The 26577-nt window shown below is 52.8% G+C and overlaps 2 protein-coding genes across 2 annotated transcripts; both read left to right on the top strand.

Annotated features, from left to right (window-relative positions):
* Window positions 1–1351: 1351 nt before the first annotated feature.
* HOXD4 (homeobox D4) lies at window positions 1352–7040 on the top strand. The gene is made up of 2 exons (XM_045806161.2): window positions 1352–2975; window positions 3517–7040. Exons 1-2 carry the CDS (start codon window positions 2540–2542, stop codon window positions 3855–3857), a joined length of 777 nt encoding a protein of 258 aa, XP_045662117.2. The 5' UTR covers window positions 1352–2539; the 3' UTR covers window positions 3858–7040.
* An 11502-nt stretch (window positions 7041–18542) lies between these two features.
* HOXD3 (homeobox D3) lies at window positions 18543–26204 on the top strand. The gene is made up of 3 exons (XM_045806160.2): window positions 18543–18646; window positions 19224–19847; window positions 21949–26204. Exons 2-3 carry the CDS (start codon window positions 19307–19309, stop codon window positions 22704–22706), a joined length of 1299 nt encoding a protein of 432 aa, XP_045662116.2. The 5' UTR covers window positions 18543–18646; window positions 19224–19306; the 3' UTR covers window positions 22707–26204.
* Window positions 26205–26577: the final 373 nt, after the last annotated feature.

Raw genomic sequence — 26577 nt, forward strand, 5'->3', positions numbered from 1 at the left:
TCTGAACAAGTGGAGCAATAAGGTGAAATGCAGGTCACAGCGTCTAACAAATATGAAAATGTGTACCCTCACCCGGGTCCCCACCCAGCCCAGCAGGCTCCCCCAATTTGTCTGGATAAAGCCTAGGCCCAGTGTCCCCAGGCAGGTGGGTGTGTGGGAGCACTTGGCAATAGGGTAAGTTGGGGGGAACCCCCCACCAAGGAGGGAATTTGGTGTGGGGCAGCCTCGGACTCTGCTTAGATTTGGCATTCAGGAAATCCCTACAAAATAGCCAAAGCACTGGAACCAAAGGATGGGGGTAGGGTGAGGAGTGTCCAAAGTGCAGAATAGAAGCAGGGAGCCAATTTTGCCAGGCTGGGGGGCAGAGGGGAGTTTCCCTGCTCTACCCCCCCATCCAGGATAAGGCTGAAACTAATTTTTGAATCATAAGGGAGAAAATCAAAACAATCAAAAAGAATTTTAACACCTCTGGCCCATGGTCAGAGATCTAAAAGTCCCTCTTGAGCCCGGGCATCCTTCTGCCCCTGAAATCCATCCGGGCCCTGAGTGTGTCTGTGTTCTTCACGTGCCCCAAACCGAGGGGTGAGCCCTAGACGGCGCTGAGGCGCTGGGGCGGGTGCAATTCATGAACTTTTGTACTCTTGTGTGCTGCTGTCGGCAAAGCAAAAATAATGAAACTTTGTGATATGTTTGTAAATGATTTCGAATGACCCCTCGCCCTGCCCTTCACCATTAGCACGCCGACCCTCGCCCAAGGCAGCTTGGTGCCTGCAAGCAGTGCCTTCCGCGGGGTCTGCTGCAGCAGGACGGAGAGGCTAGCTCGGCACAGGGCCCAGGAAGGTAAATGTGAGACTTCCGGGAGAACTAGCTTTGTCAGCCAACCTGGCTCGCCTCCGCACTGGGAAAAAGAATGGGTGGAGAATATTCCCCTCTTGCATCTTTTCTTCTGCCACTGAGGGCATTTGCTCCTTTTAGGAAAATACCACTTGATGGGGGGGTGTTATTTTCATCTGGCAAGGGGGGTAATAAAGCCGCCGTTTCCGGGATGGATTATTTTTTTCTTTTCTTTTCTTTCTTTCTTAAGTAGACTGTCCCGTGTCTTTGGCTGCTCGGTCACTCCAGCCCTGGTACAAGGATGGGGAACTCGTTGCTGCAAATTTTCACCAGGCTCTTCAAGCTACCTGAACCCTCTCTGAAAGTGCGAGTGGCTGCGTCGGGCCGGTGATGGCTCGGAGGAAGAGGCCGGGGCTGGCAGCGGTCCTGGGTACCCACTCTGGGTGGAACCCCGAGCTAGTAACGTTGTCTATATATACCCTGTAGAACCGAATTTGTGTGGTATCCACATATTCACAGATTCGATTCTAGGGGAATATATGGTCGATGCAAAAACTTCACGTTTCTCCGAAATAGCCACAGTCGGAAGCAGAGGCCAGAGGCAGCCGGGCGCGGGTCAGTTTTCTTTCTGTTTCATTACCTTAGACTCCAGGAAGATGGACTGAGCCTGGTGACATCGTGGAGTCTTTGCCTGGAGAAGCCCCTCAGAGGCTCCTGTGTAAACCCTTAATTGGTTGCATGAATGCAGGGCCAAAGGGCTAGGTTTTGGGGGACTGGGGAGCAAGGTGGAAGGCCAGGTAGCCCCAGCCACAACTCTGCCCTAAAGGAGTATGAGGTGAGGTCGGAGGGTGCCCAGTGAGGGGGCTCACTGGTCATTGAGTGCCATGTGGGAAGAAGGCCAGTTGGGAAGAAGGAGTGCAGGGTCCTTTGGAGCCCATCTGGGTGAGGTGGGGGTGCCATCACCACCTTCCAGGGTCATCCCTCAGCTGCATGAGCTGGGGGGGGGGGGCGGTGGTGGTGCGGGGAGGCAGTCTTGCCATACCTGTAAGGCTGGCTTTGGCTAGAAACACTCCAGCCTGGGCACTCACAGAAAGCTTGGCAGTTACTCATTGCCTGATTTGATTCAGGCCAGCCAGATTGTTGTAACTTTTGGGTGACCCTGACGAAGACAAAGCCAGGACTCGGCCTTTGTATGGCAGAGTCCCCGTTCCCGCGGGCGGGAGCCCTGCCCGCCTGGGGTACTCCGCCTAACTCAGAGGTTGCCTCACCCTTCCGCCTTTTGGTATTCTGCCGCCTGACAGATTTGGGGTCTCATTCCCCCCTTGAACTGTGCCCATTTTGGGGGGCTGTTTTCAGGCGGGAGTGAGCAGAGAGGGCACTCGAGGTTAACAAAATCAGTGGCAGACAAAAGCCGGGATTACCTGCCAGGAATGAGGGTGCTGGGGATTAGAGAACTACAGTAACATCTGGTGGGGGCCCTCAAATGTGCCATGGCGAGTCACTTGATTACACGTATGTTATTTAGTTAAATTTGTGAAAATTATGAGATGCTCACCAACCCGGTGATAAACTCGCTCCCTCGCTATTGGCTGGCCTGGTCACATGGCCGCCAACTTTATTCAGTTGACAGCAAGTAGGAGGGCCCTATGGAAGGAGAAAAAAAGACAACACGAGAAAAATTAGTATTTTCTACCTTCTGAAATTAATGGCCATGAGTTCGTATATGGTGAACTCCAAGTATGTGGACCCCAAGTTCCCTCCGTGCGAGGAATATTTGCAGGGCGGCTACCTAGGCGAGCAGGGCGCCGACTACTACAGCGGTGGCGTGCAGGGTGCAGACTTCCAGCCCCCGGGGCTCTACCCACGGCCCGACTTCGGTGAGCAGACCTTCGGAGGCGGCGGCCCTGGGCCCGGCTCCGCGCTGCCCACACGGGGTCACGGGCAAGAAGCCAGTGGCCCCGGCGGTCACTACGGAGCCCCAGGAGAGCCGTGCCCCGCGCCCCCGGCGCCCCCGCCCGCGCCCCTGCCCAGCGCCCGGGCCTGCAGCCAGCCGGGCGGCCCCAAGCAGCCGCCCCCCGGGACGGCACTCAAGCAGCCCGCCGTGGTCTACCCGTGGATGAAGAAGGTGCACGTGAATTCGGGTAAGGCACGGCCCAGCGACCTCTCAGCCCCCACCCCAGCCTGGAGGCCTGGGCCCCTGGGAGGGGGTGCGAGTGGGTGGGGGCGTGTGGGGCTTCAATGGGCGCCGCAATTACTCTCTCCATAAATTTTTATAGCTGAGGGAGCAGGCCGGGACCATGTGGCTGGCTGCTTGGCTGTGGGCGAAAAAGGGGGTGGAGATGGGGGTGGGGTGGGGGAGGACTCCATTTTCAGAGCCGAGGGAACCTGGTAGAGGAGAGGGGGGTTTCCAAATGCTTGGGAATTCTGGAGCTTGCGGCGGGGCCGGGGAGATGGGACCACATTTGGGGATCCCCGCCCGGGAGCCTGGGGGAGTTGGTGGGTGCGAGGGTGGGTGGGAGTGAAGGCAGGGAGGACGGGAGGGAGGGAGGAAGGGAGCGGGCTGGGGAGTGTGCGGGGAGGGCCGCGGGGCCTCGGGGCACGCCAGGAAGTGAGCGGCAGTGGCGAGGGGCCTAACGAGTGGCTGGGCGCTGACCTGACCGTGCTGTCTGTTTTGTCTCGCAGTGAACCCCAGCTACACTGGCGGGGAGCCCAAGCGGTCCCGGACGGCCTACACCCGGCAGCAAGTCCTAGAACTGGAAAAGGAATTTCATTTTAACAGGTATCTGACGCGGCGCCGTCGGATTGAAATTGCTCACACCCTGTGTCTGTCGGAGCGCCAGATCAAGATCTGGTTCCAGAACCGGAGGATGAAGTGGAAAAAAGACCACAAGCTGCCCAACACCAAAGGCAGGTCCTCGTCCTCGTCCTCCTCTTCTTCCTCCTCCTGCTCTTCCTCAGCTGCTCCGGGCCAGCATTTGCAGCCGCTGGCCAAAGACCACCACACGGACCTGACGACCTTATAGAAGTGGGGACCCTGGGCCCATTCCTCCCTGCGCTCCCGGCTGAGCCGAAGCTGCGGGGGCAGGCCGGGCTTGCTGTCACCTCCCTGGGCTCTAAGGTACTGTGGGGTGGACCTAGGACACGTAGGCCGCCCTCGGACTAGGTTAGCATCCTGCCCGAGGGCAGCCCCCTCCCTGGAGCGGGATGGGGGTGGGAGGGGGGCGGGATTCTCTCTCTAAGTACATTATCATATGGCAGGAGCTACTGAGAACATAAACCTTGGTGAGTTATTAAACTTATGAAAATCTCTGCTGTTGGATTTTGAATTTGCAAACGAAGGTTGGATACTTTATCCCAGCGTGAATTTGAACATCCTCCCCCACCCCACCCCTCCAGGGATCTTTGTGGTTTAATAATGTGGGGGAGTTGAGGCGGAAGGTTGGCCACCCCTGTGCTAGGTGCTTTCAGTGGAAACAGGAGAGCTGGGCCAGGATTTCTGAACTTTCTGGGTTATCTGTATAATTTCCAGTGTGGAAAAAAGTATTTTGCTCCCAGTGGCCCCATGCCCAAAGAAATGAGTCTAAGAAGAAAAGTGGAAACGGGTTATTTTATGTTTAGATTATATTTGCTTAAATATTTATTTGTTGGGGGATGGGGTACAGAAATAACTGACATCTTAATGCCAAAAATCTTAAGACAGTGAAAGGGGCTGAGTTTCAGGGAGAAGAACCAGAGATGTGTGGACTAACTTCTGGCTCTAACTGGCATTTTGAACTCCACCCCCTCCCCACTCCCCGGAAATGTGTGTAGGGGGCCCTTAACCCTTTTAGAGGGAAGCAAAGGGTCCACTCAAAGTTGAGTTCTTGAAAATATATTTCCACATGTGCTTTTTTCAGCACTGTGCTTACAACTAGTTCTGGGTGATTAAAGAAAAGGGAAAAGAAAGAAACAAATGGTCCAACATTTTTCCTTCTGGGGAAAGAAAACAAAACCTCTATGTTCTGGGTCATTAGATAATGACTGAATTTTCTGTTCCAACTGGATTCCAAATGCTGGATTCCAAATAACCCATATAGCAGTTTTTTTTTATAGGAATTGGTGTATGGCCTCTGTGGGAGAGGGGGTCTGTAGTGGGGAGAAAGTGGGAAAGTAGGGGAAATCTTGCTTTAAAAAAGAGAGAAAAAACTAATTGAATCTAGAAGTCCACAAAAGTTGGTCTTAGGGTTTTTTTTCCCCCTGAAGTTTTCATTTTTTAAACAAATGTAAGGAAGTTTTTCTCAACACATTAATTAGAAACAGAAATTGTAAAAGTTTAAAAGTTTCAGGCCCTCTTCCTTGCCTTAAAGAGTAGTGGTTTAAGAACAGTCACTCTCAAACAACAGAAGTGATGTTCTTCAGTCATTTTTCTTATGCCTTGCCTGAGAAGGGTTCAAAGCTCATTTTTCTAAAATGCTGACCCTTAACGATAAGGGGGAAAGAGTCAGAGGTAATGGCCAGAGTTCATATACTCAAATGAAACAAGACTTTGGAAGTTTAAAGCCCAAAGCCTCAGGCTCCAAAAAGAAACCCCTGGTTGTAGCTACGGAAAAGTGACAAAAGGGGGTAGTGGTGGTGGGGGAAGGGATGAGCTTGAAAGATTCAGAACTGGAGCTATTTTTTCAATGCTTCAGAACACTTTAGAAGGTTCAGAGATAATTTTTTTAAATATATTTAAAGTGGAGAGAGAAAAAAGATTGTTTTCCGCACGCATGTGGATGTTCTTTGGGGTCTCCCGAGAGCTTAGAGCAGGTATTCACTGGAGTCCCTAGGCTGAAATTCCACTTCTCTAAAGTATCTTCCAAGCCTTGGTCTTTTGTATTAGACCCTGGGGACAGCTCTTTGTTTCTCCTTGGGGTGAGCCTGGCTCTCAGACTTGCACATGGCAATACTTGAATATCGCCACGTCGGGATATTAAAGATGGATATTCCTGCATTATTCGCATCATTGTTTCTATGACAAAAAGCAAAGAGTTCATACATAGTCAAGACGTCTTTTTTCTGACGCCCTCACGTTGAGAAGCTGAAAAGGTATTTTACTGAAGTTCGGCTAAATTACAGAATCAGGTTCATCCAGAGGACAAATTTTCTATTCGATTAGCTGTATTTCAGCCGGGAGGACTGACCTCTAAACCCTTAACCTTTTGGACTCTAACTACCCTTCTCTTCTTTTTTTCCCCTCTAACATGGAGAGCAGTCTTTGGATGTAGCATTTGAAAAGAGCCGCTATGGTTAGGCAAGTTGGAAAGTTGCTAAGATTCTTTCCTAAAGCCCAAATCTGTGAATATATCGAACCTTCTCCGTGGGAGGGGGGAAAAGTATATATTTTCACAACACCCAACTACATATATATTATAAAGATTATTATATAGATTTCCCCCTTCCCAGAAGTTCAGGTTATTCACCCCAGCTTCAGACCAAATGCCAAAACTGCATAGCTGCCTTCACCCATGCCCCAGAGGAAAGCCAAGAGGCGTGTTTTGATGAAGAAAAATCCAAGCTCCTTCTCAAATATAGCCCCACTACTTTGAAAAGTAACTTAATCAGAGAAACAACTTCTTTGTTTGTAAGTCTCAGTTCTCCTCAGTTTCCAGGGATTGTCTTTTGAAATGTTAATGGAGCCTGGATGGCCCAGGGGGCAGCCCTCAACCCTGTGGTCCCAATTGGACCTCAGCATCCATTTGGGCCCACAGGAGTGGGGCAGGGAAGAAGCAGTGCCTCCGCCCAACCAACACCACCTAGGGCAGGGAAGGAAGTGAGTTTCCATCTGGGAACGTACTCTAGAGAAACCTAGATGTGGAAAGGCGCCCTGCCCATTTGCTTTTATTTGTTTCCAGTTTGTTCCCCCAAATATGAGCCAGAAGTGTTTGTTTTGGTGGTGGTTGTTTTTTTTTAAGCTGTGTTGGGGTCGTGACTGGGGAGGAGTGAAGTGTTTACTGAGGACATTGCTCCTCAGACTCCCATCTCACTTTGTCCATTGCAGCCTTTTGTTGGGAGATGACATTGTCAGTCAGCCCCATGGTGTCTGTTCACACAAGATGCTTTTTTAATAGAATTGACCAATGTTCTGCTGCCACTGATTAAAGTATTATTTATACTAATTGTTGCCTGTAGTTTTGATGTAATTCGTTGATCTATATTTGAAATAATAAAAGGTGTAGCGAAACTTCCATCCTGTTTGGTGCCTCCACAGAAGCATTCTTCATTAAGTCTTCTAAAAGCTAACATTCAATATAAACAATTTATTTTATTATTTTCTGCATCGTGCCTGACATGTGAAGGTTAAACTGTGTAAGGTTAAACTGTGTAAGGGTTAGCAAATCTGTCATTGACCTCCCCCCCCCCCATACACACTCCCAATTTGGCCACCATATTCTGTGAGCGTTGGGAAGCCTAAGCTTGGATTCAGGCTGCAGGACATTATTTTTTGGAGGAAAATAAGTAACTTCCTAGGCTAAAAGGAGGCTCCAGGTTGGCTCTCTGTGTGGCCCCGGTTAGCCCCAGACCCCTTCAGTCTCTCTTTGTTTTGTGGTGGGTGAGAGACTTCCCTGCATGGCCCCCGCCCCCCAACTCTGGAAGAGTGCAGGGTTCTGGGCCAAGCTGGAACTGGCCAGTGACTACTCGGACCAGACCCCTCTGGCCTCCTATCTTGGACTCCTACTTTTCCTGTGCTGTTCAGCCCCACTGGGGCCTCCAGCACCTGCCCCTCCTTCCCCTGGAGCCCCCTCTGCTCACTACACGACAATAAACACTCCCCACTATAAAAAGTGGCGTGCGCTATTTTTTTCTCGAGGGCTTTCTCTCGTCTTTGCCTCGCCTTGAAGAGTGGGCCAAGACAGGAGTCCCAAAATAGCTGGGGGGGGGGGGCTTGCTCGCGACAGGAAATGAGCAGAATGCATAAAATCAGACATGTGTCCTTAATATATGGAAGGGCTCGCCTCAGACGCGTGGACATGTGTATTTATAAGTGTGCAGACAGAAGTTTAAATATTCAGACACATTTTATGATTGTCCTCTGCCCGTCTTCTGGTTAATGGCTCCTCCTGTGCCCACCAATACATCAATACCGTTGTGTGTATTGAATCACGGGCAGGGACGAGGAGGAAGCGAGTCCATAGCCGAGCCCGGTTGAGTACAGTACAGTAAATCGGGACCCTCGGCAGACGGCGCTTCCCGCCCGCCCGCCATGTTGGGGAGCCCTCCCTGCCCCCCGCGCCTGGCTGGGCGGCTGGGGCTCGCCGGCAGCCGGGGGAGGGCCTTTCATAACCCGGAGAATTTTCAAAGTGCGAGGAAGATGATAAGAATAGATTTCTACAAGTCCCGACCACGTGATTGGCGAAATAATTAATTCAGCACGTCCCTTAAGAAACACGGAGTCGTCATTAATCTGCCACGCAAAGGGCTCTCTCCGACTTGGAAAGTGCAGGGATCCCAAGAATATCACCCGCCGAGGGGGGCCGCGCGGCGCCCCCAGCCCTCCACCCTCGGCCCCCAGTGGCGGGCGCGGGAGCGCAGCCAGCAGGTAAATATTTTGGCGACTTTTATTTCTTCAGATTTAAATCCTTAATGAACTTAGCTGTCAGGGCCGCTGACAAATAGTTCCCTTTGCTTCCTGATTTGGAACCGCGCGCCGGCGAGAAGTTGTTAGTGGCTTGGATAGTGACCTTTGGTTCAGCAAAGCTTTGCACTTATGAAAAATTACTGAGAGCGGCCGAGTGTGTGTATGTGAGCGAGAGAGAGGGTGTGTGCGAGCATGTGGGGGTGTGCGAGGGGCGAGGGGCGAGGGGGCGAGGGGCGAGGGTGCGCGCGGGCTGCTCCGAAACAACAGGAGTTGTGGAAAAAAAAAAAAAAACCGCCCGGCTGGGGACGCGCCTGGCGCACGCGGGCCGAGGTTGCCCGGTCGCCTGTGTCTACCGGGAACAATGGTCGCTGTCACGGCATCTGCTGCCTATTCTTAAACCGGTGAGAAAAGGCCCTGGCCCTCTTTTCAAGCGAGGGTCGTAAATTTTTCTTTGCGTCATAATAGAAGGCTATAAAATCGAGTTGAAATTTTACCCCAGGCAGGTTTTAACCTACAGATAATGATTTCCGAGTTTCTTCTCCCACTCCCCTCCTTTCCCACCCAAGCTCTGCTGCTTCTGTCACCCCCGCCAGGAGTTTCTCCTTCTTCCCCTTTATTTTTGTATTTTTAATTTGGGCGAAGATCTAAAATAAAGGCACGGGTTAGAAGTCCTTGCCGCCGAAGTCGGAGACCCTGGGGCGAAAGGAAGCCTGGGGCAGGGGTATGCGCGAGAGGCCAGGTCGAGGCGCAGAGGCTGCCTGTCCTGTCGTCTCCCGGTTCAGCCTTTTTCCTCCCCCCTCCAAGGAGATCTGAGGTCCCACTAGCCACTCTGCTCACACCCCATCCCACCCCCAGCTCGCCCGGGGATCTGGGTTGGGGCAGCAGCGGGCATTCTCCTCCAGCTCGCAACTCAGGGCCAGTGCCTGGGAGGAAAGCCTCTTTATTCGCCTTCTTCCCTCCCGTTGGCTTTGAGGATGATTTCCGCTAGCTGGAGCTGGCTGTGTTTGGTAGTTGTTTTGGGATCGTGTGTATGTTTTGATTTCTTTTTTGGTGTGTGTATATTTCCCAGTCAGGACAGAGACAAAGTTTCCTCCGCTATGAATTATACATTCAAACAATAATACATTAATTCAATTATTCAGAGATGACAAATGTTTATGTGCTTTGCAAGTGACTCCGACGCAGATTCCGGGCGCTTTCTCTGAGCTGCTTGCGTTTTTCTCAATGAGAATTGGCTCCCCTCCCACCCCAACCCCACCCACCCCAACCCACCTCAGCATCCCCTGGTAGGCCCAGAGAGGAACCCACAAAAGCCTCCCCAGCCCCGCTGGCAGCGCGGCAGCCAGCAGCCTCCCAAGTCCTGGGCTTGGCGGGCACCGGCCCGGGCTATTTTATCAGTGTGACAATTGCCCGGGTTGATGTGATAAATCATCGTAAGTAATTCCTGAAAGGGTGCGAGGCTGTTGGGGGCCGGGCGAGGACTGTAAATCTTTCCGGTTTATTGCTCTATGAACATATGCTCCGATTGAAGAAGGCTTAGATCCTTTCCCGGAGACAAATTCCCGCAAATCGGCCCCCCTCTTTGGCAGGAGATTAACACTTGCTGCGGGCCCGTTCCTTGGCCCCTGGCGGGAGGCTAGGGGGCGGGATCCTCCGGGTGGGGGTGAACTGGGGACACCTACGGTCCGGCCTCAAGAGGCGTCCCGAGTGGGCCTCCAGCCAGGCCCGGCCAGGTGAACAAAAGGAAGAGCTCCCGGACAGGTCTGGGGGCTCGAGCCTGTGACCTGTCCTCGGGGACTTCCTCTGCTTCTGAAGTGGGGATGAGGAGGACTTTACTCCCTTCTCCCCGGCTCTTCTAGGGCTGCCGAGCCCATTCACATTCGCCTTCGCCTGTCGGAGACCTTGCTAGCGGCGACACGGCATCTGCTCCATGCGTGATGCCGTTCAGAAGCAGAACTGGCCATGAAAATGAGACTTAGGGGATGGGGTGGAGACTCCCGCATGGTGCGGGATTCCGGGGTGCAGGTCGGGCCGGGAGAGGGCCAGGGGGGCTCTTGGCAGGCTAGGACCTGGAGGCTGGTCGCTCACCCTGTTCGAGAGCTTAACTCTTTCTCACAGGCAGAATTGTTACCGTAAATTCCGCCCGACCACTTGGAGAGTGCTGGGAACAGGTCCCGATGTAATATTTCTAAACAGAAGCTCCCTTGATTCCCAGATAAGCCCGACTAGGACTGATTTCGCAGGCTCCTCGCCTTTTTGGAGGCGCCGCAGGAAGCGGGAAGCCGCGGCCTGGCAGTCGCCGGGCCTGCGGATTCCGTGGGCCCGGCCCAGGTTCAGAGGCGCGCAGGTCTCCGCACAGAGCGGCTCGGCGCCTCGGCAGCTCCAGGCAGCGCAGGACCCGAGTGGAGTGCGCCAGACGCAGAGACGGAAGACCGCTACCGGTCTGGCCTGCTGCTTAGGCGCCTTTTCTGGCTCTCGGGAGTGGTGGCTCCTCTGCTGCGTCTGCGGAGCGAGCCAAGGCCTCAAGCAGTGGTGAGGGTGGGGGAGTGGGAGTGGGGGTGGGGTTTCCCCGGGGTGACCGGCCGGTTCTGGGAGCTGGAGTCACCCACCTTAGGGCCGGAGCCTGCGCTGTGCCACAACTAATTGCCTGGTCCGGGGAGGGGGAGAGCAGCGCGTCCGCCTAGGCGGAGCCTTGGCTGGGTGCGTGCGGACGCGAGGTATCGGGATCGGCCGGCCGGGGAGCTAAGGGAACCCTGGGCCTCTGATGCTCCACAGCCACCTCCGGAGATGCCTCTGAGAGGCAGCCTCTAAAATTTCCAATCCGTGGCCAGTCCGGTGGAAGGCCGGGCCAGGGTCAGAGGTCGTGGGGGGAGAGAGTCTCAGCGCCCCCATCCCACTGCCGGCGGCCAGGCTGGGGCTGGGTTGGTCCTGAGCTGCGAGATGGGGGCTTTCTTTTCGCTCCATGCCCACCCATGTCTGCTCCGGGGAATGGGCCCAGATCCCACGCTTCCTGCCCCTCCTCCAAGCCCCCAGGCCTGGCTGCGCTCCGGGGCTGGATGGCGTGAAAGTTTCAGCCTCAATCAGTACAATCTTCCCTCGGGGTCACGTGAACAAATATGCTCGCATTTGAAGGCAGCGTCTGTATTTCCCGACTATGAGGGAGTTTCCGGGGCTCTCTCCAAATCCAGAAAGGGCCACATTCCGAAAGCAAAACAAACCCCGAGCTCTGGGGGGTCTGGGAGGGCTGGGCAGGAACCCAGGAGTGGGTGGGGGCGCGGGTGGCCGCCGCTCTGGGCCTGGGAGCGGACAGGCGGGCGGGTGGACCGACGGGCGCGCAGCGCGGGCGAAGCCAGCTCGGGGACTACGAACTCGTTCCTCCTGCGTTTATTGGTAGTTGAACCTCAGCCTGGTTCCGTTCTACCGGGAATTCCGTGTGCTCGGGTATATGGCCGCGTCTGCGAGCGCGCAAGACCAGGGTTGGGACAGTGTTGTCTGCAGACAAAGGGGGAAGGCTAGCTCTGCCCCCCACTGGCGCCCACTCTGAGGCCGAGGACACCAGGTTTATGATAAATTGGGATCCAGGTAAGCAATTGCATGACAAAATGGAAATCTTTGGGCACGGGGCTGCTTGCTGCCCTGAATGGGATACTAAATATGATTTATTTTGTGTAATCTGTGATCTTGATTATTGCCAATTGGTGAGGCAGTCCGCGTAGACCTAGATACACTTCTACATATACATCGAGGACGGTGATTAATCGCAAGGAGGTGCGCTTTGTGGGGATGCTCCCCGCCTACCCAAAGGTTAGGAGGACACACTACCTTGCCAGGCTTGGGGGGTGGCTGATGGCATGGTTAGAGAGGGAGGGGGTGGCAGTTTGAGGAGAGGGTCGGTGAGGGGGTCGGGGGTGGAGGAAGTATTTTGGGGGTAAATGTGCAGTTATGAGAAGGGGCTGGAAAATGAAATGAATAAAAAGAAACTTTTTTACACTGTCACTGCCAAAGTAAGACGGAGCGTCATATTAATTCTGTGTCTTGGGCTGCCGGGCTGGGCACAGGCAGGTTGATTTATATGTATTTAAAATAAACTCTGTGACCAGCCAGCTCCTTGCATTGTTCTGGGAGCTAGCTCCACATACGGACGCCTTTATCTCTTGCTACTGGCTTAATATTTTTTCCTTTAGAGGTTAAAGTGCTACTCAAGCTTCTCCCCCAAATTCAAGAGAACCCCCAAACTCCTCAGAAGAATTTGAGAGGCTCCTCCACATGCCCCCTCACTAATTTGCGTTTTGACTTCCATAGTGTCCGAGAAAAGACTTAGGGCTCCTGAGTTCTTCTCCCCAAAGAACCCAGGATGGAAGCTAAACCCTCTTTTGGCTTCTGCCCCCCTTGCCCCCTTTTGTTTACTGGAGCCTTTGGCTCCTGGCTGGAGGAGGACAGGACAATTCATTCTGGGTTTTTCCAGGGCCAGAGCCCAAGTGAGCAGCTCCATGAGTCCAAGTGAGCAGCTCCAGGCTCATGGGAATGCCACACGGCCGGGCCAGCCTGGGCCTCTGTGGGAAGGGTCCCAGAAAGCAAGGAGCAGCTCCTTAGCCTAGGTTGGGACAGGCCCCAGCCAGAGGGACCGACTTCCAAGGGCATCGCCATCAAAGGAGAACATTACAGTTGTTTTGTCAGTCGCCTGCTCTTGGCTCCATCAGAACTTAAAGTCGCTGGACATTTTTCTTCGCCTGCTGCCTTGGAGCAGCGCGCCTGCCAACTTAGTCAGCTGAATCCAATTACTGCGAGCAGCATTTCATTTGGCCCCATGGAGCACTCACTTATAACTTCCCCGAAAATTTCAATAATCCGCACCAAGGCTCCCTACCCTAAAGACTTTTCCCGGGGATGCTGGTGGGGGTTGGGGTATAGGGCCGGGTCTGCCTCGGACCAGCTCTTCGTTGACAGCTCGCAGATAGGGCTCCCTCCTGCTCCCCCAGTTTCTGGCTGTGGAAAGGGTACTTGAGCTGGTGGCCCAGAGCCAGCCGGGTTAAGCCTGTGATTCTAGGCAAGCAGGAGGCTGATGTTCGGCCTGTGCTGGATGGTGGGTGGGCTGAGCAGGGAATGCGGGAGAAGGCAGTCGGGACTCTGGGTGGCCCAACTTTGTCCCCCCTGGGGTCCTTTTTCTTTTTCCCTTTGCAAGCCTCCTGCACCAGAGCACAGGGTGCACAGGGCATCCCAAGCACCCAGGAGCACATTTACCCTGTTCCTCCATGGCTGGGAAAACAAAATCTAGCTACGCGGGGTTGGCCCTGGTGGCCTCCCAATTTAGCTGTCTTCTGAGGGGAAGATCCTACTTTTAAAGAACCCTCTTTAAACAAACAAACAAAAAATAATAAAACAGTCAAGCGGCAAAAGTTGATGTCCGTTCACGTGAATGTATCATCTAAAGTGGCTCCAGGGCTTGCCGGTCAGGTCCGAGGACCTGCGTACAGCTCTCCCCCACTGCGCAGCCCTGGGGCGGCCCGGCAGCCTGGGCCCCCTGGGCCCTCTGGGCCTGAGACTGGCTGGGAAGCTGAAGCCGGGCGCGATATTAGGAGCCCTACCGGGCTGGGATCTCTCCGAGGCGCTTCCGTTGGGTGTTCATTAAGGGGTGAGTTATTGCCGTGTGAGCCAAAGGTCACTTCAAAGGCTTATGGCTGCGTGCTCTGGTCTTTAGAAGGGACCGGAACGCTTTGTGTGGGGCTTTCTCCTGCGTGGTTTAGTGTTTGCAAACTACTGAGTCGACAAATTGCACAGGGCAGTTGCAAGAGGGGTGATTGTGTCTCTCCTTTCTCCTGACCTGCATGGACACCCGTTAGGCACCCACAGTGGTGGGCAGCTTGGTCTGTTTCTGGGTAAGGGTGGAACGGATGTTTGTTTCTTCAATGGTTTGCAGCCTAATCCCTACCCAGGAGTGGGTGAGCAGCCCAGGCCAGGAGTGTGGTGGGTACCTACTGGAATAAAATAAATTCAGGAGAACCATTCAAGATACAACGTACAAACCAGGAAATAGCGCCCAGCTCCCTTCCCACTGGGGCTGAGTAGGACAGCCATTGACTCGGACCTACCCAGGCCCACCTATATATTCGTCCTCTTTTTCTGGTGCAGTATGCTGTAGCCTTCCTTCCACCCCAATTCTGCACAGGCCTCTTTTGGTCCTAGGAGGGTGGGCTCGGCCTGGGGGATTAGGGCACCTGGAGCACTTAGAGCTTGGTGGAAGCAGGAGGAGAGAACTAATTCCCCTTGTGCCTTTGACCCGCTTGGCCCACCCCCTGCCTGAGGGTCTGGCATTTTCCTCAGGTTGGAGCTGTTCCTTTCCCCACCCCACCAAAGATTTTGTGTTAAAGCCCACTTACTCCCTAGAAGCCAACCACGTCTTCTTTCTGCCAGGGAGAAGGCGCCTGGAATGACTTCGGGCAGCATATACAATAGTCACATTGATTATGACACCCTTAAAAGGGGTAAAGCCTCTCAACATGTGTGTGTAAGAAAGAACCGGCTGCCACTGAGAGTTTTCCATTTTGTTCCAGATCTGCCTTAACAGAATATCAAAAGGAACCCGAAGAACCTAAAAAGAGTTACCGACAAAATTTGAGAACAAACACACACACACACACACACACACACACACACACAATTGTGGTGAGTAGTGTGATTTAAAAAAAAATAATTTCCACTACATTTCCATCTGTCCTACAACTCAAGGTAGCCACCTCAGGATTCATACATCAAGACATAAAACAAAGGGCGGCTTTGAAGTGGATCACCTCAGTGTGAACTGCTGCCCGTTACATGATAACCGATCATCGGCCTTCAAATTTATGGTGCTTTAATGGGGTGAGCCCAGTGCCTTAAATGCAGGGTGTATTACGTATTGAGTTATCTGGGCTAAATAAGAATGATTTAGAAGGCGCGTCCAGGGCTTCCCATAGGGCAGAAGAGGCTCAGGCTGAGAGAACGAGAGAACGAGAGAACTCGGGCAGAAAGCTATCCCAGCTCTGCAGCAAACATATCCCTACGGAGCAAACCCGAAAAGGAGTGGTTTCGGAATCCCGGAGTAGCAAAGCCAACAGGGAGCAAGAACCGTTGCTATGTTCCAGCGAATTAACGGGGATGCCCAGCAAGAGTCTTGTCCGTCAAAAAGAGATTTGTGGGCTTCTGAGGCCCTGGTTAAGGAAAAAACAGGGAGAGGAGCCAAGGCGAACTGGAACCTTAGAAACATTTGAGAGCAACAGAAACCACCGGCAGACCATCGCCTCCCCTTCTCTTTCAACTTGCCCTGACTCTACCGCTCCATAATTTGCTACAATTGCCTAGCAAGTCGCAGCCCGGCGACTGCCGCCCCTCCCTCTCTTCCTCCCTCCCCAAGCCCCTCGGTTTTTTCACGGCCCGGGCGGGCGAGCGAGCGCCGGGCCGGCGTCCGCGCATCCAGCAAGCCTCCCGGCGTCCCAGGCAGAGGCGGGCAGCAGGTCTTCGGCCACCGGCGAGGCTGCGCGCGTCCGGTCCCGCGTCTGGCCGCCCAGCAGAGCTGCTCCGACAGGCGGGCACTGGCCACTTTATATAATCCCCCTGCTCGCGGGGCGCGGGGCCGGGAAAAGTGCGGAGTAGGGAATTCTTTTGCTGCTCTTCCTCCTACGCGGAGCCTGTTTTCCACTTCTGAAAAGTGCCGGGCCTTGGGAAGTGTTTTTCTTTTCATTCCTTACTGAAGCGTTTACTGCCGCCGCGCTTGCAGTCATAAATTTTGTTACAAACCACAATGACAGGTGCATTGATATGCACCGTGAGAGCTCCGGCTGCTTAATAACCCCGTCCCCTGGCCGCTGTGAGCGCCTTTTATTTATTCTGTATCATATTAGGTATTGATCCCAGGCAGAATTAAGTGCAGTGAGCAAGTATCAGGGTTCGGCGGCTTCAGAGGCGCGGCGGGTGCGGCGGGTGCGGCCCAGGCGGCGGACGGTGGTCACTTTGAGGCCGCCTTCCTTCTGGCTGGGGACCGTTTGGCCCTGCATTCCCTGCCTGCGGTTGGGCCTCCAAGCTGAGTTGGGCAACTTCCCGGGACCGCGAGAAAGGTCGAGCCAGACCCCATTTAGTGCCCCTACCCTAGAAGGGGCCGGGGGTTGTGCCGGCGTGGTTCTGGGGAGGCTGCCCCGGCCGGCACCCCGGGGGTTGAGGGGAGGAGGAATGAGAGAAAAGGGCAGCTGAGGACTTCGAAGACCGCCCCTCCCCCTACACGGGCTAGTCTTCACCCCAAGGCATTTGGGTCCCGGAGCAAAAATGAGCAGAGGTACCAAAGGGCGAAAAAAGAAAGCCTTTAAAAAAAAGGGGGGGGAGGTGATCGAAAAGATGAGCCACTGAACAGTTGACCATTGTCCAAGTGATTTATGACCCATTCCTGCTTTTTAGGTTCAAGCAGAGTTCACAAGGAGTAGGGATTTCTGGAAAGAAATAAGCTTTTTTTTTTTTTTTTAAACCAGTTTTGTAACAATATTCTTGGGTTCTGTTTTAGGAGAGTTGGTTTCTTTGCGGCATTATAATATGGATGTGGGGGAAGGCTGCAAAGTCCTTTCTGGTGAGGAGAGGGCTACGGCCCTTATGGGGCAGTGGACATTGGGGTGGTGGCTCATCATTGAGTGGGCCTTGAAATTCCTTTAAGACAATGAAAACAGATGCGAGAGAACAGGCGCTGTGGTTATTCATGAAGCTGCCAAGTATTTACACTTTTGAGGCCCAGGACACGGAGCTTCTTCCAGGAATATGCCATAGGAACAAATATATATGTAAGACCATCTGTTCCAAAGACCTGGTCGGTTCCTAAAGAAGCTATTTTAATGTGATTTGTCCACCTATTGAGATAAACTTGGTCAACCTGGGAGGCAAGGGGGGGGGTGATTTTGCTTCCACAGTTGTAAATGAAATGATGGAAGTAGCAGTGAGTTCGGGTATGCTGAGTGTCAAATGTGACCATTTTGACATCCAGAGGGCCCACTTATGGATTAAGACTGGAACCAGGATGCCAGAAAAGTCCAGAAACAAGTAAATCCAGAGTACCCGGTCCTTTGGCTTGGGGGCAAACACACAAATATTAATCATAGGATGAGGATGTAACTTTCCATTTGATATTCAGTAACTTTAATGGTCAGAGGTTGATATAGAAAATGAATGAAAGAAAGATTAAGACCAGCTTTGCTAGGTAGATATCTTAACTGCATACATGTAAGAGCAATAGAAACAATTCCTAAAACACATCCTAGTATTCTGTTATCCCATTGAAAAGGGCCTGTGTCTTATCAATATAAATGCCAGATTCACTTATATTTTAAAACAAAATGGGCGATAATATTACCAAACAAAGGGTAATATGAAGAATTTTAAAAATTGGCCCCTTTGGTGAAAGTGGAGGAGAAATGAGTGAATGGAGGAGTGGTTTTGATCCTAGTGGTCAAATCCATTAGGCCACATAAGTTGTCTAGACAATGTGGTCCATCATGATGACCATGATGGAAGCCCAGGGAGTTTTGAGAACGAAAGGTGCCTGAAAGAGGAGATCAAGAATTAAGAGCGGGGAGCTGACCTATGAGTTTTCTTTATCAAGCAGACAAAAGTGGTTGAATGGTATTAGTTATACTTTAACTCCTTAGAAACCTTTCAGGAGAAGGGGGTGGAGTGGGTAAGAAGGGAAACCCCCATCAAGAATCAGAGGACACAAAAGGGATAGAATTTTTCTTAGTTTTTTTTTTCTTCTTCTAATTCTGGGTCCATTCATCATGGCATGAGAAATTCTCTCATTGGTTGTGCAGTGAGTGGAGATGGGGTGTCATGGATTGTCCAGAGCAGAGGTCAATAATAATAATATATATTTCCACAATAGATGCAGGATAAAAATGAAAAAGTTATAATATAAAGCATTCTATGTTCACCCATGCTACATGCATTTCAAATTCTAAATCTCTTCACCCTTTCTAGTACCCATTTAAAAGTAGTGGAGGACAAAGTAAAGACTAGAAAAATGTAGATGAAAGAGAAGAAACATTTTCTAACCTCAGAATAAGTTTGGGAGTCTAAGTGTTCTTGGTTTTTATCTCCTAGTACATTTCACAGTGCTGACCCACAGAGCTCACTGAGTGGATTCTCACCCTGTCACCAGAAAGTGGACTATCTGGGTCTTCATGAAAGATGCTGTGATTTTGAAACCAGGTGGGGGAGATACTTTTCTCCTTCTTTTTTTGAGGGTTCTGGCTGTTCTGAGTGTATTATAGAGCTTTCTTTTTTCATCAACACCCTGGGGGGGGGTCCCAAAGATTGACTGATCCATCCATTCACTCATTCAACAAGCATGTACTGCACTTACTACAGGCAGGGCACTGGACTGGGCGTTAGGAATATATAGATGAATAAGACACAGTCCTTGCCCTCAAGTTGCTCACAGTCCAGTGGGAGAATCAGCCATTAAAATGTATGAGGCCATAAGTGCTTTTCTATGCCATTTCAAAAGCTAAATTGACAATCTTGAAAGATGATGGTGTCTAGGTGGGGAGGAAGCCCCTTCTCTTGGAAGGAGTTGAGCTCAAGAGAAGGGAAGGTCTTTTCTTATGTTTATGAGAAATTCCTTCTGACTTTTTCAAGGGTTCAAATAAGTTGAACTTCATAAAAACTCAGATCCTCCCCCTAGGAAGCGAGTGGGCAGCAGAGAGCGCGGGCTAGCTAGTCCTTCTATATTGACTGTCTTGTCAGTTACAGTCCCTCTGGGGCCTTTCACTTTTCTTCTCCACAGGTCACCTGGAGCCTGGGGCTATCCCAGCCCTCTCAGCGTTCGGCAGACCTCGGAGGTGGAGGTGAAAGAGACAGTGGTGGTCAATGTTATTTGAGCCGGGTCAGCAGGCCCTGGATCTTCCTGAGTGCACGATGCAGAAGGCTGCTTACTATGAAAACCCAGGACTCTTTGGAGGCTATGGCTACAGCAAAGCCACCGACACTTATGGCTACAGCACCCCCCATCAGCCTTACCCGCCCCCTGCTGCTGCCAACTCCCTGGACACTGATTACCCAGGCTCCGCTTGTTCCATCCAGAGTTCGGCACCTCTGAGAGCCCCAGCCCACAAAGGAAATGAACTCAATGGCAGCTGTATGCGGCCTGGCACTGGGAGCAGCCAGGCTGGGGGCGGTGGCAGCCAGCCTCCTGGCCTGAACTCAGAGCAGCAGCCGCCACAACCCCCTCCTCCACCACCAACCCTGCCCCCATCCTCGCCCACCAATCCTGGAGGTGGAGTGCCTGCAAAGAAGGCCAAGGGTGGGCCCAATGCTTCGGGCTCCTCAGCCACCATCAGTAAGCAGATCTTCCCCTGGATGAAAGAGTCCCGACAGAACTCCAAGCAGAAGAACAGCTGTTCCACTGCAGGTAGCTCTCTGAGGAGGCTCATCCTGGGCTAAGTCCCCCAGAATGACCCCAAGAAGCTAGCTCACCTACAGAGCTAGCAAGAGACTCAGGGCTAGAAGTGCAGCTTTGGAGGCCGTAGGCCTACACTTCACTCATGCAGAAATGGCCTTTCTTTCTAGTGTCCCTGATTGGAGCCATACCCTTACAGGGACAGGGTGCTCCATTCCAGGCTGCTGGTGCCATTGCCAGACAAGTCCCGCAGTTGTTAATAGATAGCTTTTTTTAAAAAAGATTTTATTTATTTATTTGTTTATTTATTTATTTATTTATTTATTTATTTATTTATTTATTTGACAAGAGAGAGGCAGCGAGAGAGGGAACACAAGCAGGGGGAGTGGGAAAGGGAGAAGCAAGCTTCCCACTGAGCAGGGAGCCTGATGCGGGGCTAGATCCCAGAACGTTGGGATCATGACCTGAGCTGAAAGCAGACACTTAATGACTGAGCCACTGAGGCGCCCCAATAGATAGCTTTTTCTTATATTGACCTAATATCTGTTTTCTTGGGCTGGTGGTCATAACTTGGCTCCTTCTTCCATCCAACAGCTCTTCAAAACTTGAAGACAGGTATTATTATTCTCCCAGCCTGGGCTTTTATGGAGCCCATATCACACGAATCCCACTCCCTTAAATTAATAAAAACTAAAGTCTGTGGAGTGCTAACATGGTTCCGTGTTAACAACCATGCTAAATGCTTTACAGGCATTATCTAATTTAATTTCCAAAGAACTCTTTAAGGTATGTGTATGATAACATCCCCATTTTACAGGTAAGTAAACTGTTAGAATTGTCCAAGATCACAAAGCCACAGAGCGATGCACTTGAATCCAACCGGAGTCTGCAAGACCTAGCCATGGACTCTGCTTGGTATACCTCAGCCCAGTTCTCCCCATCAGCAAATCCATAATGGGGAGGGGCATATCCTAGGGGGAGACGATGTGCTCTGAAACTGGAGCAGCCTTGGGTTTCTCTCCCTGAAAAGGGAGACCCTAGAGCTGAAATCTTCTGTGGGTCCCTTCAGGGTGTGTGGAAGAAGATGGGCAAGCAAGCTCAGGAGCTCTAAGGCCTGCTGCCCCTCTGCTCAGCCTGCTTGGTTCCTAAAATTTTCTGGCTCGTGTCCTTTGTTGCAGTTTATCTTCAGGTAGATGAATTTAATTCCAGGCCTAGTTTGAGGCCTCAGATGTAACTACCTTGCTATCAAGTCTCTGGTTTGCCTGCAACTCTCTGGGGCTGCTGCTCCTAGGGGGAAAGTGCCTTCCAGTCTGCAAGCTTCTTCTGCCCCTCCCTCCCAGCTGCAAGCCCAGGCCCCTCCCTCCCAGGAGAAATCCATTTGTACAATCAGGGAGGGAGCGGACAAGCCGCTGAGAGGTGGCAGGGGTAGTAGAAACCAGCGTTGAGAATGCTGCTCCTAGCACTGCAATACTCAAAAGGCACCCAGGCTGGCCTTGGAGCCCCTGAAACTCTGGGGCAGTATTTTTATGGTTTATTACTTCCCTGAGTTGGGGTGCAGAGCCCTTGGGTGCAGCTGAGCTGGAGTGAGGTGCCAAGATCTCCACCCTCATTCTGTGCTTCCTGGGGTGCTTTGCCTGGGAGCCAACCCCAGAGCAAGGTGGGTAGGGGCGTATGGGGGTGTGGAGGGTGCTTTCCTCCCCCATCCCCCAGCAGAGGCTGGGAAGAGTGTTCAAAGAAGTCTGGCCCTTCTTTAATGGGGGGTGGGGGGGCTAGGCCTTACCAGCTGCTACTAGTCTCTCATTAAACCCTTCCACAGCCTTAGCCTTAGGGACAGGATGATGGACTAGGCTGGAGGGGAGGGGGCGGCAGAGTGAATCGGACCTCAGAAGGCAGATGGGGGGGGGGTTCAGGTGCAACTCCTAGGTAGGACAGGGGCCTGTGAGGTCCCGCTAGGAGTCTCACATCTCAGACGCCCCTCCCCCACTCCAGCCAGCGTTAAGGGTTGGGGGCTGGGATGGAGGAAGAGAAGGGAGCCAGGGAATCACCCTGCTCGAGCCCTGGGTGCCCCCCACCTCTCCCGCTCAGCATCTCCTCTCTCTCCCTTCCTGCCCAGGAGAGAGCTGCGAGGATAAGAGCCCTCCGGGCCCGGCGTCCAAGCGGGTGCGCACGGCATACACGAGTGCGCAGCTGGTGGAGTTGGAGAAGGAATTCCACTTCAACCGCTACTTGTGCCGGCCACGCCGCGTGGAGATGGCCAACCTGCTGAACCTCACCGAGCGCCAGATCAAGATCTGGTTCCAGAACCGGCGCATGAAGTACAAGAAGGACCAGAAGGCCAAGGGCATCCTGCACTCGCCCGCGGGTCAGTCCCCGGAGCGCAGCCCGCCGCTGGGCAGCGCCGCCGGCCACGTGGCCTACTCCGGCCAGCTGCCGCCCGTGCCCGGCCTGGCCTACGACGCGCCCTCGCCGCCCGCCTTCGCCAAATCTCAGCCCAACATGTACGGCCTGGCCGCCTACACGGCGCCGCTCAGCAGCTGCCTGCCACAGCAGAAGCGCTACGCGGCGCCCGAGTTCGAGCCCCACCCCATGGCGAGCAACGGCGGCGGCTTCGCCAGCGCCAACCTGCAGGGCAGCCCGGTGTACGTGGGTGGCAATTTCGTCGACTCCATGGCGCCCGCGTCCGGGCCCGTCTTCAACCTGGGCCACCTCTCGCACCCGTCTTCGGCCAGCGTGGACTACAGCTGCGCCGCGCAGATTCCCGGCAACCACCACCATGGACCGTGCGACCCTCATCCCACCTACACAGATCTCTCGGCTCACCACTCGTCTCAGGGACGCCTGCCCGAGGCCCCAAAACTGACGCATCTGTAGCGGCCGCCACCGGCCCGAACTCGAGGCGCAATTACCTCTTTTGCTTTGGTGGCAGGGGTGGCGGGCGGGGCCCGCGGGGCAGCTCGGTGACCCCCTCCCTCGCTCTGGCCCGGTCGCCGCCTCCTGGGTCTCGGGCCAACAGCGGCCGAGACGCAGGCGACTGGGCCTCCCCTCCAGGCGTGCCCTCCTTTGGGTGACTCGCCATAAATCAGCCGCAAGGATTCTCCTCTGTAACCCTGACAGTGCCATATACTGCGGACCGAGGGACTCTAATCTGGTAAGGGTGTCCCGAAGGTAAGTCCGAGATCCATCGGCGGCGCGCTCTGCAGAGGGACCGGCGGCCGGACAGCCCCGGGCCTGGCCCGAGTCTAGCTTAGTTGCGGAGACCTTAATTTATATGCTCCTTCCCGTCCCGTAAGGATTGCAACGGACTCAACGATCTGTATTTATTATTTGAAGCGAGTCATTTCGTTTCCCTGATTATTTATCCTCGTCTTAATGTATTTATGTGTATATTTGTAGAATTCTCCAGCCAAGCTTAGGTACGCGCTCCCAGGCCGCGGGGGCCACCTTTCACCTCTTTAGTCCCCTTGGTCTGAACTAGTTGAGAGAGTAGTTTTGAACAGTTGTAACCGTGGCTGGTGTTTGTAGTTGATGTAAAGGATTAAGACCGCAAATTGTCCTTCATGGGTAGAGTCAGGCGGCCCCGTGGCGTGGCACGACACCCGTTACTCATTTCTCACAGCCGCAGCCCTCAGCAGTCGACACAGTTTATTGATTTCAAATTGTCTGGTACTATTTGAACAAATATTTAGAATAAAAAAATTTCTCAGTCCTAAGTGTATCTGTGTTAATCACACACACTTGGAAGTAGATCACTCTGCCTTTTATCTTTCGCACAATCCCAGTAAAGGCCCCCAAATAGGCTCTTTGATAGATCTTTTTTTTCCCCATTTATTTGGAATCTGGTACATGAATTGGTTCTGGGGATACTTGATTACATTGCAGCATTGACCTTAGGGGGGGAAATCTGAGGATGCAAGCCTAGAAATGTCCTGGGCGGGGTAATTTGGGTAGGGCTTTGTGCTGTGCCTGCTACGCTGTTTCCACCACCCTCTTTTTAGACACAAATAGAGTTTTTTAGATTGCATTTACATTGGGGAGGCCAGCACTCACTTCTCTGCGCTTATAAAAAATAAACTTTAAAAGAAAACTGACAATCAAAGAAAAGACACAAGTGAAGTTGTGAGAAGAACTGAGCTATGAAAAAGCTAAGGTGCACAAAAAGAAACGATCATTTGGAGACACACACCTAAGCTTTTTCTCTAGGAAATGCTGTCAGGACTTTTTCCTTTATAATGGTTGGTGGTTCATTTCTAAAGCAAACAAACGTTCCCCACGATGTAAAGTAATAAAAGTTTCATTAATGGAACATAACAAGTATAAACACCTTGTTTATTATTCCTGTTTCTTTGTACAAAACGGGCAAAAATGTCTTCAAGGATTTATATCCACTTTGTAAATATTAGCGTGGCTTTAGCGAGGGGCGGACAATGTCCACCCGCTTCTCTATAAGGAGACACTTGGAAAGCGCCTTCAGATAAGGTTCAATTCTTTTGTATCTCAGCGAAGTCGGCCCACGCATCTCTATTTGGTTTGACAAATAATGCAACTCCTACTACATCCCCGGTGACACGAGGTGAAATTCCCATTGTGTGGAAATAATTTAACTTCTAATCTTCCGGTGGAACAACAATCGTTTCTATTTGGATGTTTGTGTTTCGCTAAATAACGATGGCTCAAATAATATTTAGTTTTTTTGTTCCTTTGTGCTGTTTTTAAAATGGCATGTTAGACTGGGGGTAGGAGGGGACTATCCTTTTGCTAGATTTCACTTTATCTGAGCAGGTTTAGAGTAGACATGTTGTAGAAGTGTATCAACAGAGTAAATGACTTCAACGGAAGGGATATTTTACCCACGTTCAAGGCTTAAAATTGTTTTCTATGAAATTTGCATCCATAGGCAGAATTTTTAATTGTCTTGTAAGAAATTATTTTTTAAGCTATTAGGGAAGTCAAAGAAGAGCTTGCTGCCTCGCAGGGATTACAACAACCTTTCTTAACTGGCTAAATATTAAATAGATGAATTATCAGGCTGTTTAGATTCAGCCCGGTTTTCCCTCATCTCCTCTTCCTACCATAAATAATAATAAAAATACATAATGCATTATGGCTCCAGGCGTTTTCCAGCGCGGTGTGTTACCGCAGGAGTATCTGCTGAGTCTGCGGGTGTCTGCAAAGGCCCCAAGTGTCATCTGCGGCTTAGGGTTTCATGGATTAGACTTTAAACGGTGTCTAGGCCGGCTGACATCAGCCTCCTCCCACACGGAGGCTCCAAAGAAGTGCGGGGTTGGGGGCTCCCTCTCGGGGCGGTTGCCCGGAGGCGCCCCTCTCTAATGGGGTGGAGGAGTTCGCTTGGGACAAATCGGCTTTCTCTCACCTTTGGCGAGAGGTTCCCCGAGGCTTCTGAGAATAGCTCGGATTCTTTCCTGCCATTGGCGTGAGTGTCATGTGATGGGCACACTCGGTCGCTCCTGGCCCGCGGGGGGGGGGGGGCGGTGGCGAGTCTGGGTCGGCGCTTCCCGCGCGGCCGTCGGCCAGGGCGAGAGGGGGGCCCGCGGCACAGCCATTTAAAACTTCATAAATTATAAACAAGCCGCCTTGGCCTTCGCCATAAATTCTGCCCCTTTTGAGCCTGCAATTAGTGTTAGGAAGCACTGGAGTCTAAACACAACCAAACGCCCTCTGAAGGGCCCAACTGCCCAAGGTTGCAAACCTTTATTTATTTCCCAGTACCACCCCCTCCGCACCCCGAGGTCTGCACACACAGCCGCCTCCTCCCCCGCCGGCGGTGCACTCTCGGTTGGGTTCCCGCTCGGCGAGGGAAGGTCACAATAGCAGCTCTATCGGCGGAGGCGCCCGCCCCCTCCCTCCCCGGGCTCGGAAAGGCAGAGAAAGGAGAGAGTGGGGGAGGGGAGCACGGGCTGGGCAATGGCGCCCTAGGCCCAGGCCTCTCCATCCCCGGGGAACTGGGGGAGTGTGTGCCTGGCAGCGGGAAGGGGCCAGTTGGCAGAAGGAAACCTCCACCCTAGCCCGCGACTTCAGCCGGAGACAGGCCCACCGGGGGCAATGGGGAGCGCACCAAGGCCTCTAGGCTCCTGGCCCCTCACTGTCGGGCGCTGGGCTGAGCGCGCTCGGAGCAGCCGGGCTTCCAGGAGCCCTGCGCCTCTGTGTGCGCAGCTTCCCCGTGGGCTCGGCGGCGGGCGAGGCCTCACAATAGCACCGTGGGGCCTACGCCTGGAGGTGAGGAAGGGCTGGGCTTCGCCTTGGGCCTTGGGCTCTGGGAGGTTTACCTCGTTCGCTGCTCCAGGAGAGGAAGTGGCTCTTTGGCCCAGGCCTTGATCAGCAGTTTTTTATTTTATTTTTTTCCCTACAGAGACCGCTGAAGGGTGGAGTGGGGGAAGGGTAGGGGTCAGGGAGGTTGTGTGTGGGGGGGTCCTCCTGAGGCTTGAAGAAAGGGCTCAGAGTCTAAAACCCAGGCCCATGGATGGGGGTGGCAGCCGTTTGGGAGCCCCTGGTTGTTCTGACCAGGCAATGAGAAGTGAATTAAAGCAGGGTAGGGAGGAAGCTGCGAGAATGGCCCAATGCAGAATGGGGGGTGGGGTGGGGAAAGAGATTTAGGCCGAGGGAGAGCTTGCCCTGGCTACCAGGAGAAACTCAGGATCCAGCCTGGAGTGGAGTGAAGAGACCCAACTGAGCTAGCCAGGGGTGTGGGGAAGTTGCAGAGGAAAGGTCTGAAGAGTTCTCCTGG

This window comes from Ursus americanus, chromosome 1 (genome assembly GCF_024610735.1).
Source record: "Ursus americanus isolate L20-20 chromosome 1, mUrsAme1.1.p, whole genome shotgun sequence".
Lineage (NCBI taxonomy): Eukaryota > Metazoa > Chordata > Mammalia > Carnivora > Ursidae > Ursus > Ursus americanus.